The sequence below is a fragment of the Gopherus flavomarginatus genome, chromosome 5, assembly GCF_025201925.1.
Source record: "Gopherus flavomarginatus isolate rGopFla2 chromosome 5, rGopFla2.mat.asm, whole genome shotgun sequence".
NCBI classification, from domain to species: domain Eukaryota; kingdom Metazoa; phylum Chordata; order Testudines; family Testudinidae; genus Gopherus; species Gopherus flavomarginatus.
The window spans coordinates 158785551-158805260 of NC_066621.1; the positions used below are offsets into that span (position 1 = coordinate 158785551).

General features: G+C 45.0%; 1 protein-coding gene across 6 annotated transcripts in view; it reads right to left on the minus strand.

Moving 5' to 3' along the window:
- Positions 1 to 4763: 4763 nt before the first annotated feature.
- The window catches only part of PRPF39 (pre-mRNA processing factor 39), a 35756-nt gene continuing 20809 nt past the window's right edge, over positions 4764 to 19710 (minus strand). For all 6 annotated transcript variants that reach the window (XM_050954676.1, XM_050954682.1, XM_050954678.1 and 3 more), the window contains 3 exons: positions 18626 to 18700; positions 11309 to 11429; positions 4764 to 5616 (listed from right to left, as the gene is read on the minus strand). In XM_050954676.1, the coding sequence (XP_050810633.1) occupies positions 5560 to 5616; positions 11309 to 11429; positions 18626 to 18700 (253 nt within the window). In that variant the 3' untranslated portion in view covers positions 4764 to 5559. The remainder of the gene's footprint in view (positions 5617 to 11308; positions 11430 to 18625; positions 18701 to 19710) is intronic.

Sequence of the window (19710 nt, forward strand, 5' to 3'; positions counted from 1 at the left end):
CTGTTTACGTGCTGGGAACGGGGGGGGGGGGGAGACCGGAGGGCTCCATGGGGCTGGCTGCCTGCTGGGAAGGGGGTGGGGAGACCGGAGCGCACCGCGGGGCTGGATGCCTGCTGGGAGGGGGGGGGGAAGACCGGAGCGCACCGCGGGGCTGGATGCCTGCTGGGAGGGGGGGGAAGACCGGAGCGCACCGCGGGGCTGGCTACGTGCTGGGAAGGGGGTGGGGAGACCGGAGCGCACCGCGGGGCTGGATGCCTGCTGGGAGGGGGGGGAAGACCGGAGTGCACCGCGGGGCTGGCTACGTGCTGGGAGGTGGGGGGGAGACCGGAGCGCACCGCGGGGCTGGATGCCTGCTGGGAGGGGGGGGAAGACCGGAGCGCACCGCGGGGCTGGCTGGCTGCCTGCTGGGAGGGGGAGGTGGGGAACACCAGAACGCACCGCGGGGCTGGGGGGGGAACGCGAACCTGGCGCCCTGCACTCAAGTATCCCTAAATTCTCAACAGGGTTTCCTACTGCCAGATATATCACTGCTGCGTGTTACCTGGGAAGAGAGGGAGGGTCTTCTACAGCAATGTGGATTCCGCCCTGGCCCCTATGCAGCTTGCCTGTGTGCAGCCATGGTCACCCCACCCCTCGCTGCACAGTGGATCGGACAATTTAGCCTGACCGGGACAAGGACCACAGTGGCTCTCCCGATAAACTTGAGAAAGCACATTGCGCACGCTCTGGCTGCAACTTTTCAAGAGATTACCGAGGCAGATTACAGAGACGTGATAGAGCAAATCAATGGGCTATTCCACGTTTAGGCATGCATGCAGGCAGCCATAACCCAAACCCTCCTCTCCCAAAACATAAAAATCTGCTTACCCCGAGCACGCTCCTCTGGTTCTTCCTCACCAGCAACTTCCCGCTGCTGCGACTGGCTAGCCTCCTCCTGGCTTGAGAAGAGCTCCTGGCTGCATGCCTCCTGGGACTCCGGGGTGTCTCCCTCCACGCCAGTAGCCTCACTCTCTGCTTCCTCTACACCCTCCCCCACTTCTCCCTGCTCTGAACTCTCCATCGTGGTCCTCGGATTGGCAGTGGGGTCACACCCAAGTATGGCATCCAGCTCCTTGTAAAAACGGCAGGTTGTGGGGGCAGCTCCTGAGCAGCGATTTCCCTCACGGGCTTTGCAGTAAGCACTCCTCAGCTCTTTTATTTTGACCCTGCACTGCAACGCGTCCCGTTCATGGCCCCTTCTCAGCAAGGACTGTGATATCTGCCCATAGGTATCATAATTTCTCCTGGAGCGCAGCTGTGCTTGCACAGCCTCCTCACCCCAAACACTGATGAGGTCCTGCAGCTCAGAATTGTTCCATGCTGGGGCTCGTTTGGGGCGTGGAGGCATGGTCGCTGATTGATTGAATGATTGATTGCACTCCACACCCGGCTGAGCAAACAGGAAGGGGATTTTTAAAATTCCAGGGGGCATTTAAAGGAGGGGTCAGCTGAGCCCAGGGCAGTGGAGTGTGCATGATTACCAGAGAGGCTTCTAAGGTATGCTGGGATACCTCCTTATACCCCGGAGGTCAATAAAAGCGCTGGTGGGCGTCCACACTTGCTGACCAGCGCTGGATCACCAGCGCTGGAATCCCTACACCTGAGGCTCGACCGAGTGTACAGCCAGCGCTGCAACCAGGGAGTTGCAGCGCTGGCCGTGCTTTGCAAGTGTGGCCACATCCTAAGTTGCAGCGCTGTAACCCCCTCACCAGCGCTGCAACTCTCTAGTGTAGCCAAGCCCTGGGTGAGGATGGTTAAGTTCCTTGAGATCTCCACCGCAAGATTCCAGGATTGTTAACTATGCATGTCACTCTGAACCTTATATCTGCAGAAAGACATGGTGGGTGAGGTAATGTTATTGGAGCAATGTCTGTTGGTGAAAATGAAGCTTATACAGAGCTCTTCATTAGGTCTAGGAAAGGTACTTAGCTGGGATCTACAAATACTGATTTGTCAGCATAACAGGCTTTGTCTACACTAGCACTTTCCTTGTTAAAGCTTTTGTCAGGTGTGTGAAAAAATGCCCCTCTGAGCAAAAGTTTTAACGATGCAAAGTGCTGGTATGGAGAGAGCTTCATTGGCAGGAACTGCTCTCCGGGCAACAAAGCTACTGCCCCTTGTCAGGTGGTTTTATTTTGTTGTTGGGTGAGAGCTCTCCTAGCCCCAAAGAGCAGCTGTACTGCCTGTTGTAAGGTATATGGTGTAGACGCAGCCGAAGTCGCTCAGGGAAATACACCTTGAGCAACAGTTATACCACCATAAGTCCTGGTGTAGACAGCGCAATGGTGATAGGAGGGCTTCTCCCATCAACATAGCTCCTACCTCTCCGTGAGGTGGAGTACCTGCCCCTGGAGACGCTCTCCTGTCAGCACGGGGAGCACCTTCACTAAATGCTCCAGGGGCACAACTGCAGCCCTGTAAGTGCAGACAAGCACTTAGTGTCACAGCTTAATACAAGGTAAAACAAATTGTTAATTCCTTTGCTTAACTGCCTATTTCACCTTGAATGGTTTCTTGTAATGTGTTAACAGCTCCCCATCAGAGGACAAAGGAGAGTTAGTAGGTACAGATGGTTCTAGTACACCTTAAATCCAGTGTCTTTATGGGGGTCTAGGATAGATGTCTATAGCTGTCAGCGTGAAGTGATGGAAACAGCTACAACTGTAGTTGAGAGCTCTTGTTCAGATCATCACTAGGGCTTGCAGTGTGTTCTCATCCAACTTAAGTTCTCAGCCAGTTTTGGCTTTTAAAAAAAAAAAGCAAAAAACCACCACCACCACCCATGAGCTGTGTGACAGCTTCAGCTTTCAAGCACCAGCAAACACTTAAAAGAAATTGTTCACTTGTGGGTCAAATCCTTTGCTAGTATATCTAAACATTAATTTATGATTTGATGCGTAGCTGCAGGGGTTATACACAATTTTTCAACAGTAGTAAACAGACCAGAATAAAAGACACTCATTAGGAGCCATCAGTAATTAATGGTACATAATTTAAAGCATTTTTAGGCACATAAGGTCCCTTCCAGTTCAGCCTAGAAAAGTTTTTTCTAATTTGAAGGTTTAGGTGCTGTATGTGGACAGACACATAAGAGTTTCCTGAATCCAGTTCAGGTCCACATGGCATATCATAAATCAAAAGCTAGATAAGCCCAAAGCACTCTCCTCCCATACTTCCTCCCCCTTAAACTGTAGATCAGGTCTGCACAACATGCAGCCCCTGGGGGCTCACTGTGCAGCCCGCGGGTGGCGAGTAGGCAAGCAGCGGGTGAGGGAGGGGGGCCGTGGCGGAGGGAATGGGTGAGGCGGCGAGCGGGTGGGCAGTGGGGGGGGGGGCAAGTGAGACAGAGAAGGGGGGGCTGAAGAGGCAAGCAGGCAGTGGCAGGGGGGTGAGGTGAGCCAGAGGGGTGGGGGGCTGAGGAGGTGAGCAAGGAGCTAGTGGCTGACCTGTTCTCCTGATCTGGTCTGGCTCCCATCCCCTCTCCAAGGGTTGCAGCTGGCTGGAGGTGCTGCCTTCCTCAGTCACACCTCATTCATTCAACAGGGCAACTGATTACAGAGTTGGGGGGAAGATCTTATTCTACTTCTAGCAAAGAGACATTTTTCTTTTACCTTAATTATACTACCTTAGGGGCCCGTTATAACATATTACCAAGCTTCAATACTGCTGTTTCGGTGGGGCAGCGCTGGGGCAGGAGGGTTTGTTTCTGTGGGGCAGGCGGTTCGCGGGGGGGGCAAGTATTTCAGGGGGGCCTGGGGTGTTGTTTCAAGGGGGCTTGGCAGGGTCGGGGGGTTCAGCCCTCAGCTGTTTTCTTTGGAGTAATATGGCCCTCACCCCTTTACAAGTTGTGCAGGCCTGCTGTAGATGGAACTTAAAAGGTACATTTGCACCTCCACTGTATAGGGGTTTAGTTCAAATCCCTGCACCTATCTAGATGACACCTCTCCCCCTCTCACACACTTTTAATTCAGCACAATATGTGCTATAAGAATGCTGCTCAAAAGTGTGCTCTACAAAGCTTAACCCTAGAGGTGGCCTCTAGAAGAGAACAAGTGGAGAACCTCTGTGCTGCAGAAGTTCCGTGTGCACTTCAAAATACCAGTGACTTGCTAGCTTAATTTTGGTGTTCAAACCCCATCTGCATTATAGGAGAGCAAAGGTCAATGTAGAACCTCAGTTAATAGTACTTCCATTTTTAAAAGATGTTTTTGCCCAGAGTTGGTTGATTTTAAACCTAGGGTGACCAGACATTCCGATAAAATTGATATTTGAGTGGTTGTCCCACGTCCCGACTGATCTTTGGTCGGGATGTAATTTGTCCCGATATTTCGCTCTGCTGGCAGCACTGAGGTGGGTTTTTTTGCAGTCCGCTGGCAGACATCCCCCCCCCCCCCCCAGTGTGTCCCGCTATTTCTTCATCTCATCTGGTCATCCTATTTAAACCATAGAAAATGTGGTAGTAGTAGTTGCATTGTTAAGGACATAGGTACATCACACTGCAATTAAACACCCTGGCTGTCATGTCAGCTGACTTGGGCCTGAGCTCAACTGTCAACACTGCAATTTTATAGCCCCATGAGCCTTAGGCAACTGACAGAGACCAGCTGGGGGTGTTTAACTGCAGTGTAGACACACACACGTTTTTCAACTGCATAACACTGAGTTTTGACATTCACAAAGTTTTAATGGGATAGCAAAGAGAAAATCCAACAAAGCTCAGAGAATTACTGAATTCCTTGGTTTTATTACAAAAGAGAATGATCACTTTGATCAAAATGAAAAAGTTTACTCAACTTGTACATGAGAATTCTAAATTACAAACATCCACCCCAAACACCATAGTTTCAGTGCCTTTTTAAAAAAGGGATGCAACCATTTTGCACTGCATTTAATTTGTGACCCCATGTAAAATATAAAATACACAACTTTCAAATGTTGACATTCCTGTATGCATTATGATCATGGCAATAAACAGACTCATTAGGGCACTGCTCACTGAGACCATGAAAAATTTCACAGGAGGAGCTGGGTAGGAAATGAGGTTTTTGGATGGTGAAGAGGAGAGCAGGTAAAGATGAAAAAAATTAAAGGGGGCTGCTCATGTTCATAGACCTTTCCATACTGTTCATCTCCTGTATTGGCTACTGTGACAAACACTGGACATCAGAATTTCCTCATTGCTTAAAAGAAGATTGTAGCTTGAGGGATTTAAAAATACCTACTGAAGCAATGCTGACTCAAAACAACAGAACAAAAAAAGCCTCCAGATAATTTTTCCATAAGTTAGTGTGGGAAATAAAGTTACATTTATGGTAACTAGCAGTGTACAGAGCTCAATGTATCTACCAACACACAAATCTTGCTTCACGTACCCCGTGAACATGGGCTCGTTTCACATGCAAAAAGACAAAACTGCAGGTATTACAATAGTTCATTTGTTCACATCCCTAATTTAAAAAAATATATTTTCATACTCCATCTTCGCTGAAACACCACAATGAACTCCAGTCTCTCTTCTGATCAGGTTGGCGGCGGTGCATAATACTGTCCATAATTCCATGCGTTCTGGTAGTTGTACTAGAAGAGACATCAGGGGGAAAATGAGCAGAAATCATTTCTCAAATATATTTGATAAGTTGCAGTTTCAACAGAATCAGCAAAGCGTCCTGTGGCACCTTATAGACTAACAGATGTATTGGAGCATGAGCTTTCGTGGGTGAATGCACGCATCTGACGAAGGGGGTATTCACCCACGAAAGTCATGCTCCAATACGTCTGTTAGTCTATAAGTTGCCACAGGACGCTTTGTTGCTTTTTACAGATCCAGACTAACACGGCTACCCCTCTGATACTTGAGTTTCAACAGACTACCTCCACACATCATGTCAGGAAAGAATACTTACCCTGCACTGATTGGGATGATTTAGTTGGTTTGGTCCTGCTTTGAGCAGGGGGTTGGACTAGATGACCGCCTGAAGTCTCTTCCAACCCTAATACTCTCTGATTCTATGACTGTTTCTTCATGGTGGTATGGTCAGTGTGCATCTCATTGTAGGTAAACATGTGCCACAAGACTGGAAGCTTTTGAACTGCTGTGGCCATCAGGGCTGGACGTGCATCCTGTGCCCTCATGTTAGAGCATTAAGGGCAGGGAGGCCATAACCTTCCAGCAGCTCCCTCACAAATCAAAGCCTGTGGTTGGTATGGACTCTGGAAAGCAGGGCTAGAGGGCAGATCTGTAAAGACTGCAATATCTCAAAGACCCACAGTTACTGTACAGTATGTACCATTCTCTCAAAGTACATGTCAGTGGATCCCAACGTAAGTGACTGGCAAAAAGTCCCCTCACTGGAGAACAGGAATGAGAAATTGTAAACTATTTTAGTCAAAAACTGAAGCATCGTTCCGTCATGGGCATATTGTTTGACCATTTGGTTGGTGGGTTCCTGCCTGGCAGATCTCTGATACTGGAACATTGCTGAAGTAGGTTAGAGAGAGAGAGAGAGAGAGAGAGAGAGAGAGAGAGTTTCCTTAAGTCTAGGACAGGACAAACCCTTTCTTTGTACAGGGTACTGAAGGAATTAGCTGAAGAAATCTCAGAACTACTGACAATAATATTTGCAAACTCATGGATGACAGGAGAAGTCCTGGAAGACTGGAGAAAGGCTAACATATAGTGCCCATCTTTAAAAAAGGAAAAAAGGAGGTGCCAGGGAACTACAGACCAGGCAGCCTGACCTTGGTAGCTGAGAAGCTACTAGAGCTATGTATAAAACATTCAATTTGTGAATACCTGGAGGATGAAGGGGTGATCATTAGCAGCCAGAATGGATTTATCAAGTACAAATCATGCCAAACCAGCCTGATTTCCTTCTTTGACAGAATAAGTGGTTTGGTGGATAGGAGGAATGTGGTGGACGTAATATACTTGGATTTCAGCAAGGCTTCTGATATAGTCCCATGTGACATTCTAATAAGTAAGCTGGAGAAATGCGAACTCTCTGGAACTACCATTAAGTGGATATATAATTAGTTAACTGCACAGAAAGAGTAACTATTAATGGAATGATGTCAGATTGGAGAGAGGTCTCAAGTGAGGTTCCCAGAGATCTGTTCTAGGTCCGGTATTATTTAACATCTTTATTAATAACCCGTATGTAGGACTGGAGATCAAATTTGCAGGTGAACAAAGCTGGGGTGAAGGGGGTGGGTTGCCAACACTTTGGAGGATAGAGCTAAAATCCAGAGGGATGATAAACTGGAGACCTGGGCTATAGACAACAAAATGAAATTTAACAAAGACAAACGTGAGGTGCTACACCGGGGGGGTGGGGAGGGAAGGGGAGGGAGGGGAAATGCATGAATACAGAATGGGGAATAACTGCCTTATAAGCAGCACTGCTGAGAATTATTTGGGAGTTGTGGTAGATCACAACCTCAACATGAGTCAGAAATGCAATGCAATGCTCTTGCAAAATAAGCCAATGAAAGTTTAAGTTGCATTAACAGAGGCATAACATGCAAGTCACAAGAGGTGCTAGTACCACTCTTCTCAGTGTGGTTAGACCTCAGATGGAGTACTGTGTCCAATTTTGGTCAACAACGTATAGAAAGGATGTAGTGAAACTGGAAAGGATCCAGAGACAAGTGACAAAGATGATCAAAAGGACGGAATGCAAATCATATGAGCAAAGGCTGAAGGTATGTTTAGTTGGAGGTTAAGGGGGAAGACAAGATATGGTCTTCAAATACCTGAAAGGCTGCCGTCAAAAAGATGGGAGAAAAGTGGTTCTTTCTTGCCACACAGGGTAGGACAAGAAGCAGTGGGTTCAAACTACAGCATAGCAGACTTAGATTAAATCTCAAGAAAAAACTTTCTAGTTGTAAGAACTGTAGGACAATGGAACAGACGCCTAGGGAGTTTGTGGAAGCTCCTTTACTGGAGGTTTTCAAAAGGAGGCTGGATAGCCATTTGCCTTGGATGGTACTTCCTTTTTGGCTCCTAGATGAAGCTACGAATCTACTTCTGTTTGCAGCAGGCTCTTGTGAGAAAGATCCAGTGAATGAAATTGGATGGAGCAACCATGGGCACTGATCTCTAACACCTACCATTCAGATGTTATGGCACACCACACCTTGTGGAACAGGGTAAGGCAACTTACAAAGGTTACCTGTTCTGAACGGGCCCTAAGCCAACTCCTGACAGTCTCGTCAAATTTACTAATGTGCCACTAGTGCTGAATGTATCACCGAAGAGGAGGAAGATGTGTCTCCTGGCATATCTAGCCTTTATCTTCAGAGTACGATCAGGCTGCTTGGTGGGATATAACTCATTCCGCTATCGGATCTGAGGTTGGCAATGGTACAGTTTGTGTTAAGGGGCTATAGTAAACATTCCCAAGCAGCACAGGGTAGTCTTCGGGTATGCCTTCACTACTGGCTGGATCGGTGGGCAGCGATCGATCCCCGAGTGCTCTCCCATTGACTCCTGTACTCCAGCTCCGCGAGAGGCGCAGGCAGAGTTGACGGGGGAGCAGCAGCAGTCGATTCACCGCGAAGACATCATGGTAAGTCGATCTGAGTACGTCGAGTTCAGCTACGTTATTCACATGGCTGAAATTGCGTAACTTTGATCGATCCCCCCCAGCCAGTGTAGAACAGGCCTTCAGGTCCTTTTAGGAATGCAGGGCATTGTCTGTGTGCTGGCTGTCCAATTCTATCCCCTCAAAGAGTAGATCCTATATCATGGCCTGTATCTCGTTGGGAACCACTGACATCTGGAGCCAGGAGGCATTTCATATAATAACCACTATAGCCATGGACCTGGATGCCACGCCCGAAGCATCCATGGCTGCTTGTAGGGCCATCCTAGCTCCTAACTGGACCTCTTTGATGACCTCCTTGAGCTCATTCCTGTTCTCTGATGGAAGGTTGGACAACAAAGGCTGTTACTATGTCCCAAGTTAGAAAATTACATTTGGCCACAAAGGCTTTGTAGTTTGCCACTCAAACATGGAGGAAGGCAGAAGAGTAGGCTTTCCTCTCAACCCAACAGAGTTTCTTTGCATCTTTATCACTCAGGGTGCTCTTTGTTAGACTTTTCTTGCACCACTGAGACTGCCAACAAGCCCAGAATGGGGTGGGCATAAATATATTCATAGCCTTGTGCACAACTTGGTATCACTTCTCCAATCCTTTTGCTGTGGCCAGGATAGTGGCAGGTTGACGCAGTGAATAGCAGACAGACACTCTTGAAAAAGATGTCAGTCATACAAACTCTGTATGCTGACACCGAGCCTGGCCAGGTGAAGAGAGGTTTGACCTCACTAAGACATTACGTCAAACCACCCTTCAGTTATTGAAATGGCAATCCTGGCTGGGCTTGGTGCCATCAGCATAACAAATTTACAGGATTTGTCTTGGTTAACTGACATCTATTTCAGGAGTCTCTGCTAGTCTCTTAAGCAGATTTTGGAATGTCCTAAAGTCAGCCAGCGCTCGGGTCATTGTTTTGTCTTGTGACTAGGCTGAAACATCCTTACAAGGCAAGGTAAGATCCTGTTGTTCCTCTGATCCTACATTCAGGAATTCCTGGCTTTGTTCCAGGCCCACTGTCTGTGGTCTAGCAAGCCACACAATTGGGGAGTGCAATCTTAACCTCTTCCTAGAATGGGATGGGGCTCTGCGCCTGGAATTATGCAAAGGAGGACCCCACTAAACCCAGGAAATCAATGGTAGCATTCCATACGGCTATGGCTGGGCTTGCCTGATGATGGCAGTCCAATACTAATCTCCACGTGGCTGCAGGCCCTTTAGGGAGATCCACCTGGTCTATCCATGGTCTCACAAGTCAGCCTCAGGGAAGAAGATTACCTGCTTGAGGGAGGTGAGGAATAGATTTCTTCTAGAAGTGGTGCCAAGACATATGACATTCTCTGTATCAGGGTCCAGGACAGTGGTTGTCTCAGAACCAGGGTCCTTTTCAACATGGGACCAGAATCCTCCACAAATACATATATCAGTGTTGTCAGTGACTTTTGCTGCGGTGAATGTTGATGGTTAACAAGGAGCCATCTCTAGCTCTAGATTTAGCGTGAGGCTCAGTGATCTCCCTGCCTCCCCTCAAGGCTTTATGCAGTCTTTCCCCTGGAAGATCCCAAGCATTGCCTAGAGTCTCTGCCCTGATGTTTGGAGTGGCCTCTTGATGCCAGACTTTGCTACCATTGATGTCTGCATTTGCTCTGCCACCAAACTGGGCATCTTACGTCTACTGGAGGGGTTGCTTGTAGATGTTCTATCTGGTACCTGACTCCTGGATCCAGAGAGGCCCTTCATCGACTGCTCCAGTGAATGGAGCTTCAGTTCAGTATCCTGCAATTCGTCAAAGAAAATGATCGGAATATGCAGAACATCTATCTGGTGCGTGATTCGCTCCCAAGCAGAAGAGGCATATGCTGTGCCCACCTATTAGCAGAATTAGCCTACTGCAGAAAGAGCAAAGCTTGAAGCCCAAAGATTTAAGAGTCCACCATTAGGTAGGTGGTTGAACCATGCTATATGGGGGCATGTCCAGCTGTCAGGAATCAGTCTATGTGGGTCATAGTTTATCTGTTGTTTCTACAGCAAGTAGAGTGTATTTTGGAAAGTTCTGAACAGTTTAGTGGGAGCAAAAGCCTAACAGTTTGGACATTCGCTAGGTTCTGTCTTGCTACCATGGGTGGAGAGAGCAGATTAAGTGAGGGTCGCAGCTGCCCTGCCCCTACAGGAGCATGAGACAGCACAGGGGGCACACACACCAAGACTGGCATCCACACAAACACACTCAATGACGAAATGACTTACTCTCAGATGAATAACTGTATAAAAAGCAAGTCAGACCTCACGTAAGTGTTGAGGCATTTTAAGAAAAACTCACTAACATGGCAACCCTGAGATGGCCTTTCTGCAGAAATGTGTAGTCCTCCAACTGCAGGGTAGAAGGTTCCAGCATGAAGAGAGGCTGATTTCCCTCAACTGTTTGTGTATTTTGGCATCTTTTTTATGCAAGCAGACCCATATAAGAAGAGTCAAGTCGCAGAAGAGCCAGTCTTTGCCACTCTTGGTCCACGACAGAGGAACAAATTCATGTAAAGAGGCAGTGTGGATGCAAAAGGAAAGTTTCATCAGAAACATTAAATATCTAGCTGCAGATAAATAAGGTCCTTGGGGGTAAAACAGACCATATACATTCAGAACGTACAGTCACAGAAAGTGATCGCCTCATACCCACCTGATACCATGCATTATAATTATATGCAACCTGATTTGCTTGCATGTCTCCATCCATCATTTGGGTAGATGCTAACGTCACATCATCTGTATGTGCTTTCTTCTCATCTGGTTCCCCCGAGCTGCAAAATTAAACAAATGTGTTTTGTTTAACAAACTTGAAAACACTGTCTAGAAAAGCTTTAATTCCTACATGAATGCGTATTTGTATACTTTATAAGAATCAAAGTGACATTTTCAAGCCCGGGTTTCTGAGGTGGGAACCCAAAGATGGAATCCAATTTTGAGAGGTCAGGCACCAGGTCCCTTCCAACCCTGATAATCTATGATTCTATGCTGCTTACCCCAAGATTTCGTTATTTTTTGCAGCAGTGCTCTTTACCCTGTCTCTGCCCTGTAACTTGTAAGTTCCTGACTTTGCCAACAAGTCCTTTATGTTGAAGAAGGGAATATTCTAACGTTCCTAAACATCTGAGGCACACACTTCACTAACACAAGACTAATGAGTGATGATAACTAACTTCTTGTCTTGGGTCGCACTTAAACCTAAAAATGCATCCTATTTTGAAAGGAGGTATTCAGTTTAGAATGGTATAATGAGTGATGATAACTAACTACCATTCTAAACTGAACACCTCCTTTCAAAATAGGATGCATTTTTAGGTTTAAGTGCAGCCCAAGCCAAAGTTCCAGGAAATCTTCCTGAGATGCCACACTCCATGTTATTTTAACTACACGTAGTAATCCTCCATGCCTGGCAATCACAGTTAGGACTGTTAGTTCCAGTCTTGTAAGGGCGATCTCTAAAACTCTCACGTGAGACGACTCGTGTACAATGCTGTGATGTGTGTCTTTCAGGATCAGAAAGTCACTGCAGAAGGGAGGTGGAGGGGCCCAGGGAGTAGTTATGGAGTACTCTGTCCCCAGTACTCCCGTCTGAAAGCAAAGGGAATACATGTGCTTGATCAATGGATTTTCCTGCCTCCCAGGCCTATTTCTGCAGATAGTCAGGCCTGGCTGTAGACACATTGACTGTTTGGTCTGAAAAGAGATTCACACCTTTGAAAGCCCTGGGCTTACCCCTGGCAGTCTGGATCCAGGTTTTGCTTCTGGTTCTCCCTTGTATGCCAAACAAGTGTTCTCTCAAAAGAAACAGCCTCAGGGGCCAGGGGCCATTCACACACTGAATGTGGAAATAAGTCTGTGCAGTGTTTAATACCATCTTGGCATATAATCTTATCCTGAACACACACATCTTTTGTAAGGTCATGGATACTGTTGCGCCTATTATACACAGTGGTAATATAGGACATACTTTAAAATGCTCTAGTTTGTTGAAAGGATATTTTCTCCTGGTATCCTTTCACCTACAAACAGTCCCAAACCAACTACTGAGATTCCTGTAGCTGTCAGGCATCATCAGCAAAGATTAAAATCCCTGAGCTCCAATCTAAAAAGGCTTATAAAGAAGTAAAAGTTGCTTTGAGACTTGGTAATTTAAGATTGGCATCCCTCACTTTAGAGTTATAAGGACCAAGTTATTCCACAATTTTCCCTCGTACTCTATTTAATTCTTGCTCCAAAAAATGATTTTGTGTGAGGCACTTTAACCTCTGGATCCAACCAGTCACAGATATTGGCACAAGATGCTTGATGCAGCTTCTGGAAGATTATTTAATACCATTTTAATTATTTTTTTGGTTATTTGTGAAAAGGCCAACTGAATCCGGCCTACCGCTTTTCAACTAGTTATACCCAAGACTTATGTCCTGAATTCGAATATAAATTTTGTTTGCAGGATTAAAGACAGGTACATTAACCCTTTTCTACTCCCAATCAAGAACTTCTATTAACTTTCAGATTATTCCAAAAATGAATACACATTTTGTACTCATTGACTTCAATATTGTGTGAAGTTTATTCTAGATTTTAAGCATGTCGTATTAGTGGGGTTTAATTTATGCAAGTTAAGTGCCAGCTTGTAATGTTCCCGTTCATTGGCATGTACTGCTCTGTTCCACACTGGTTAGGCCTCAGCTGGAGAACTATGTCCAATTTTGGTTGCCAGTATAGAGAAAGGATGTAGAGAAACTGGAAAGGATCCAGAGGCTTCATCCATTCACCATATCCCACAATCTGTTTAGATCAAAGGATGTTTGGAAGCCACTTCTATCTGATAATTTTCACTCCATTTTACTAGACATGTAAACTCTTACAGGTTTTCATCCCAGACTTTTCATTACTCCAAAGGAATCCTAAGACTGAAGTTTTTGGCTATTTGATTTATGCAGCCAGACTATCTAAAACCGACATTGGGAATAATTAGAGACACGTTGGAGATGTAATCATTTTCAACTGCACTTAGTCTTCCTTTATATTCTTGTTAACTAGGGCCAAAATTTTCCTTAATCAAAACTGACCTTTTGTAAAGCACTTTGAGATCTATGGATGAAGCCCTCTGACTGAAAGTTCTCACTTGGAAAGGGTCATGGCTGGTGAGATGAAGCAGCTGGGGGACTAAGGGAATCAGCCAGCTGGTACTCGACAAGGAAGAACTTGCAATGGGAGGGAAATGTGTCACCAAACACCACTGCTAGCTCTTTCTCTGCCTTCAGACAGTCTTCCTGACCCTGGCGGCTTCCTGGTCTTGACTTGCTGGAAATGCCTGCATCTCCTCACTGATGAGAGCCAAGCCGCGAGAACCACCCCATGTGAGTGGAATCTGTCGATGGCGTCCCTCAGGAAGCAGGTGAGAGATGCGCAGGTGGCGGCGGCTCCCGAAGAGAAGGGCTTCATTAGTCGGATGCCCGTGGAAACATCTGGGATGAAGGATGCTAGCTGACTACAGTGGCACCAGGGGAGGACGGAGAACCAGTTGCTGTATGGGGAGGAGACTGGTCACTGGCCACCTCAGCCAGTAAGCAGTGTTCCACCTTCCACCCAAGTCCCCCGTCCATCGAGGTGAAGAAATGGTACACTGTACTGGCAATGAGCGACAAGAAGCACACCTCAATAGCTACGGACAAGGAGCCACAAGCCCGAGGCTGGGAGGCTCACAGCCATGGCACCCAAGAAGAGGCAGTATAGGGTACTGGTGGTCAGGGATTGCTGAGGGGAACAAAGGCATTCATCTGACAACCTGATATAATGTTCTGGGAGGTGGGCTGCCTGCCTGAAGCCTGCATCCAAGATATTACGCAAAGATTGTCAAGGCTTATCTGACCCTCTGATCGCTACTCCATGCCTCTCATCCACTTGTGCACTAGCAGATCAGCAGCAACTACTAGACTCTGGGAACAAGGGTGAGAGTCAGGAGCTCAGGTTGTATTCTTGTCCATCCTTCTGGTTGAGGGTAAGGGCCCGGGCAGGCACATGTGCATCCTGGAGATGAATGCATGGCTGCACAGCTAATGTCAGCAGAAGGTTTAAAACAAACAAAAGGAAGTATTTCTTCACACAACACACAGTCAACCTGTGGAACTCTTTGCCAGGGGATGCTGTGAAGGCCAAGATTAAAACAGGGTTCAAAAAGAACTAGATAAATTCATGGAGGATAGGGTCCATCAACGGCTACTGGGCAGGGATGCAAAACCATGCTCTGAAGTGTCCCTAGCCTCTGTCTGCCAGGAGCTGGGAATAGGCAACAGGGGATGGATCACTTGATTCCCTGTTCTGTTCATTCCCTCTGGGGCACTTGGTATTGGTCACTGTCAGAAGACAGAATACTGGGCTAGATGGACTTTGGTCTGACCCAGTATGGCCGTTCTTTTGTCAATGGGAGGGCTTTGGCTTCCCTGACCACGGGATGCTGTTCTGAGAAGAGATAGGACCCACCTGACCAAGAGGAAAAGCATCTTTGCACACTGACATCCTAACCTGGAGAGGAGGGCTTTAAACTAGGTTCAAAGAGGGCAGGTGATAAAAACCCACCAGGTAAGCATAAAAAAGGCAACTCTAACAGAGAGCTAGATGTTGGGAAGGGGAGACATGGAAATTTACAATAAGATCACAGGACCCACAAGAGGCAAACCAGTGGGGGAAGCTGCTCAACATCTTAGATGTCTACACACAAATACAAGGAATATTAGGAATAAGCCAGAAGAACTGGAAGCATTAATCCATAAGCTAAATTATGACTTAACTGGCATCACAGAGACCTGGTGGGATAAGTCCCATGACTTGAATACTGGGATAAAGGGATATAGCTTGTTCAAGATGGACAGGCAGGATACAACTGTTGCATTATACCTCAAGAATATATACACATGCTCTGTGGTCCAGAAGCACAGCAGAGGCAGACCAGTTGAAAATCTCTGGGAGAAGATAAAAAGAAGGAAAAAAATAGGGGTGACATCAGGGTGGGATCTCCTACAGACCACCAAATCAGGAAGAGGAGGTGGATGAGACGAAACATTTCTAGAACAAACAATACATATCCAGAACACAAGACCTAGTAGTAACTGGGGACTTTTCCTACCCAGATATCTGTTGGAAAGATAATATGGCAAAACACAATTTCCAGTAAGTTTTTGGAATGTATTGGAGACAACTTTTTGTTTCAGAAAGTGCAGGAAGTAACCGGGGAGACAGCCATTTTAGATTTGATTCTGACCCACGCAGAAGAATTGATTGCAAACCTGAAGGCGGAAGGCAATTTGGGTGAAAGTGATCATGAAATGATAGATTTCATTATTGTGAAAAAAAAGGAAGGAGGGAGAGCAACACAATAAGGACCATGTACTTCAAAAGACGCAAACTCCGAGAACTTGTAGGTAAGCTCCCATGCAAAGAAAATCTAAGGGAAAAAAAGAGTTTGGAAGAGCTGACAGTTTCTACAAGTGACAATATTAAAGGCACAACTGCAAACTATCCCCATGTGAAGGAAAGATAGAAGACTTGTAAGAAATCAGTATGGCTCCGTCAGGTGCTTTTTAAGGACACGAACATCAAAAAGAAATCCTACAAAAGGGGAAGCATGGACAATTACTAAGCAGGAGAACAAAAGAATAGCACAAGCATGTGGAGACAAAATCAGAAAGGCTAGGCACAAAATGAGTTGCACTTAGCAAGGAACACAAAAGGCAAGAAGAATAAATAATTTAAATACATTTAGGAGTAAGAGAAAGATGAAGAAAAGTATAAGTCCTCTCCTTAGTGGGGAAGGAAAGCTAATAACTGATGACATCACCAAGGCTGGGGTGTTTTATTTTGAGGTGCCTATTTTGCTTCAGTCTTCACTAAAAAGGTTAATGGTGACCAGATGTTCAACACAATACTAACAAAAAGGGGGAAGGAATGCACCCCAAAGTAGGGAAAGTACAAGTTAAAGAATATATTGATGAAGTGGGTGTATTCAAATAAGCAAGGCCTGATGAAATTCATCCTAAGGTATTTAAGGAACTAACTGAAACACTCTCGGAACTGTTAGCAATTATCTTTGAGAACTCCTGGAGGAGAGGTGAGGTCCCAGACAACTAGAGAAGGGCAAACGTACAAAGAGGAACAAAAAGAACCCAAGGAATTACAAACTAGTCAGCCTATCTTTGATACCTGGAAAGATACTGGAACAAAATTATTACACGATCAATTTGTAAGTACCTAGAGGATGATAGGGTTATAAGGAATAGTTAGCATGGACTTGTCAAGAACAAACAATGCCAAACCAACCTAACTACCTTCTTTGACAGGATTGCTGGTGTAGTGGATGGGGGTGGAGGAGAGAGCATTAGACATGGTATATCTTTATTTTAAGTAAGCCTTCTGAGACAGTCCCACATATTCTCATAAACAAATTAGGGAGATGTGGTCTAGATGAAATTATTGTAAGGTGGGTGCACAACTGGTTGAAAGACAGTACTCAAAGAGTAATTATCAATGGTTCGCTATCTGGTGTATCTAATGAAAATATTGAATAGTACTGGACCCTGTGAGACCCCATTATTGACTTAAAATGTGCAGATGACACCAAGTAGCATAGGTTGCAAGCACTTTGGAGGATAGGATAAGAATTAAAAATGACTTTGACAAACTGGAGAATTGATCTGAAACAAGCTGAATTTCAGTATAGACAAATGCAAAATACTTCACTTAGGAAGGAAAAAAAAAAATCAAATGCACAACTACAAAATGGTGAATAACTGGCTTAGGTGCTAGTACTGTTGAAAAGAACCTGTGGTTATAGTGGATCACAAATAGAATATGAATCAACAGTGTGCGCAGTTGCAAAAAAGGCTAATATTCTGGGATATATTAACAGGAATGTCATATGTAAGACAAGTAGTAACTGTCCTGCTCTGCTAGACACAGGTGAGGTACTGTGTCCAATTCTTGGGCCCACACTTTAGGAAAGACCTGGACAAATTACAGAGTGTCCAGTGGAGAGCAACAAAAATGATAAAAGATTTAGAAAACCTGACTTACGAAGACAGGTTAAAAAAAACTAAGAAAAGAAGATTTATATTAACCCTCCCACACCAATCTTCAAATGTGTTACGGAATGTTATGAAGATGACAGTGATCAATTGTTCTCCATGTCCACTGAGGGCAGGACAAGTAGTAATGGGTTTAATCTACAACAAGAGAAATTTAGGTTGAGTAGCAGGAAAAACTTTTTAACTATAAGAGTAGTTAAGCTCTGGGATAGGCTTCCAAAGGAGGTTGTGGAATAGCTGTCATTGGAGGCTTTTAAAAGCAGGTTGGACAAACACCTGTAAGGGATGGCTTAGGTTTACTTGCTCCTGCCTCAGTGCAGGAGGCTGGACTCGATACTTCCTGAGGTCCCTTCCAACCCTACATTTCTGTGATTCTATGGGGAGGGTTTTGTGTTTTTTTTTGGTTTTGTGTTTGTTTTTTTTTGTTTTTACACACATTTCCAGGAATTCTAGCAGCTTCCAGCATAAGCATTTGAGTTTACATACTTCTGGGGCAAATGCTGTAAATTAAGGCAAAAAACATTACAGTCAAGTTAGAGCTATAACTAGATACACTACACTCTATTTGATATTTAGCACCACTCCCTTTTCTTTTGGGCCTCCTGACAAGACAGTACAAAGCCCAAAATAGTTGTAAGGGCTTTAAAAAAACACTCAACTTGAAAAACCCAAAGTACTTAATGCTGAGTATGGGGCAGTCAGTGACGTTCTCTGAATGTTTTGGAAACATTTCAAAATGTTTTGTCCCAAACACACTACACAAAGTCTATATACTGACTTCTACAACACCCCAGGATCCTGTCTTTGCTACCCTGGAATTCAAAGCAATGCCACTATTGCATGAACTATTAATTGACTGAGGAGCATGGGGTGAATACAGTTCATACCCATTTTCAGCTTTCCTTTTTAAAGAATCCTGCTCTTTTAGAAGTGTTTGATGTTCATCATAGGCATCCAAAAGCCTGGGGGAGGAAAAAAAAAATCACAAACACACCCCACAAACTTTGTTTAGCATGCATGTTGAATTTTCAAAACAGTACAGCCTGTAAATAATTAGGCTATCAACCAGTACATCTTCCATCCATGATCAATCAAAGGCTGCTGTATAGCAACAATTGTTAAGTATGTCTATTTCAGACTGTAAAAATTCTTTATTATGATGAAACGAAGCAAAGGTAAACTAATTTTTTTAATTGAATTAAGACCGAAAGATTAAAGCTATCCGCTATGACGTGAGGAAGACCAAAAAGCTTGCTAGTTTGAATGATTTTCATAATGCACAGCATGTATTTAGAAGTGTTAATATAGTGAACAACATTTTCAGTGGCACGTGAAGACATTTTTCCCCACAAAAATACCAACCTACCATTACTTACAGTTGTGTTTACATTGAGCATTTATACTGCCCCATAAATATACATGCTGTTTTACATGTGTTGCTATCATTCATAAAAATATATGAAGATCTTTCACAGGTAGTATGAAAAATAGAGGAATTCAGTGCTGCATGAAGAGCCATACAGCTATCAAGTGACAGTGTATAAAACAGCCCATCTTTCAATAGGCGCAACAACAATTTTTATGTTTCCTAGATACGTCATTTAATATAGGCTCAGCTACTGGTTCAGATTCCTCTTACTACTGCAGTTCAAAAGGTGACAGACCAAAACTGCTTCTTCCATCAGCCATCTCCTTTGACACAAGTAGGTCTGGAGTTCCATCCCCGGCCCCTGATCTTTTCGTTCTGCACATCTCAGATATTTTGTCCTGCAGCACTATATCAGAACCTAAAAGCTTGTTTTCTCTTAGCCAATTTCCTTTCTGCGAGTTACATGCATAGTTTCCGTGAAACTCAGCGCACATCAGAAGACAGAATGTTACCATAGGCTATTAGCAGCAACGTGCAGTGCAGAAAAGCTAACTTATGGCTTGGATTTTCCAAGCTAAAAACAGGAAAATTACACTTTATGGT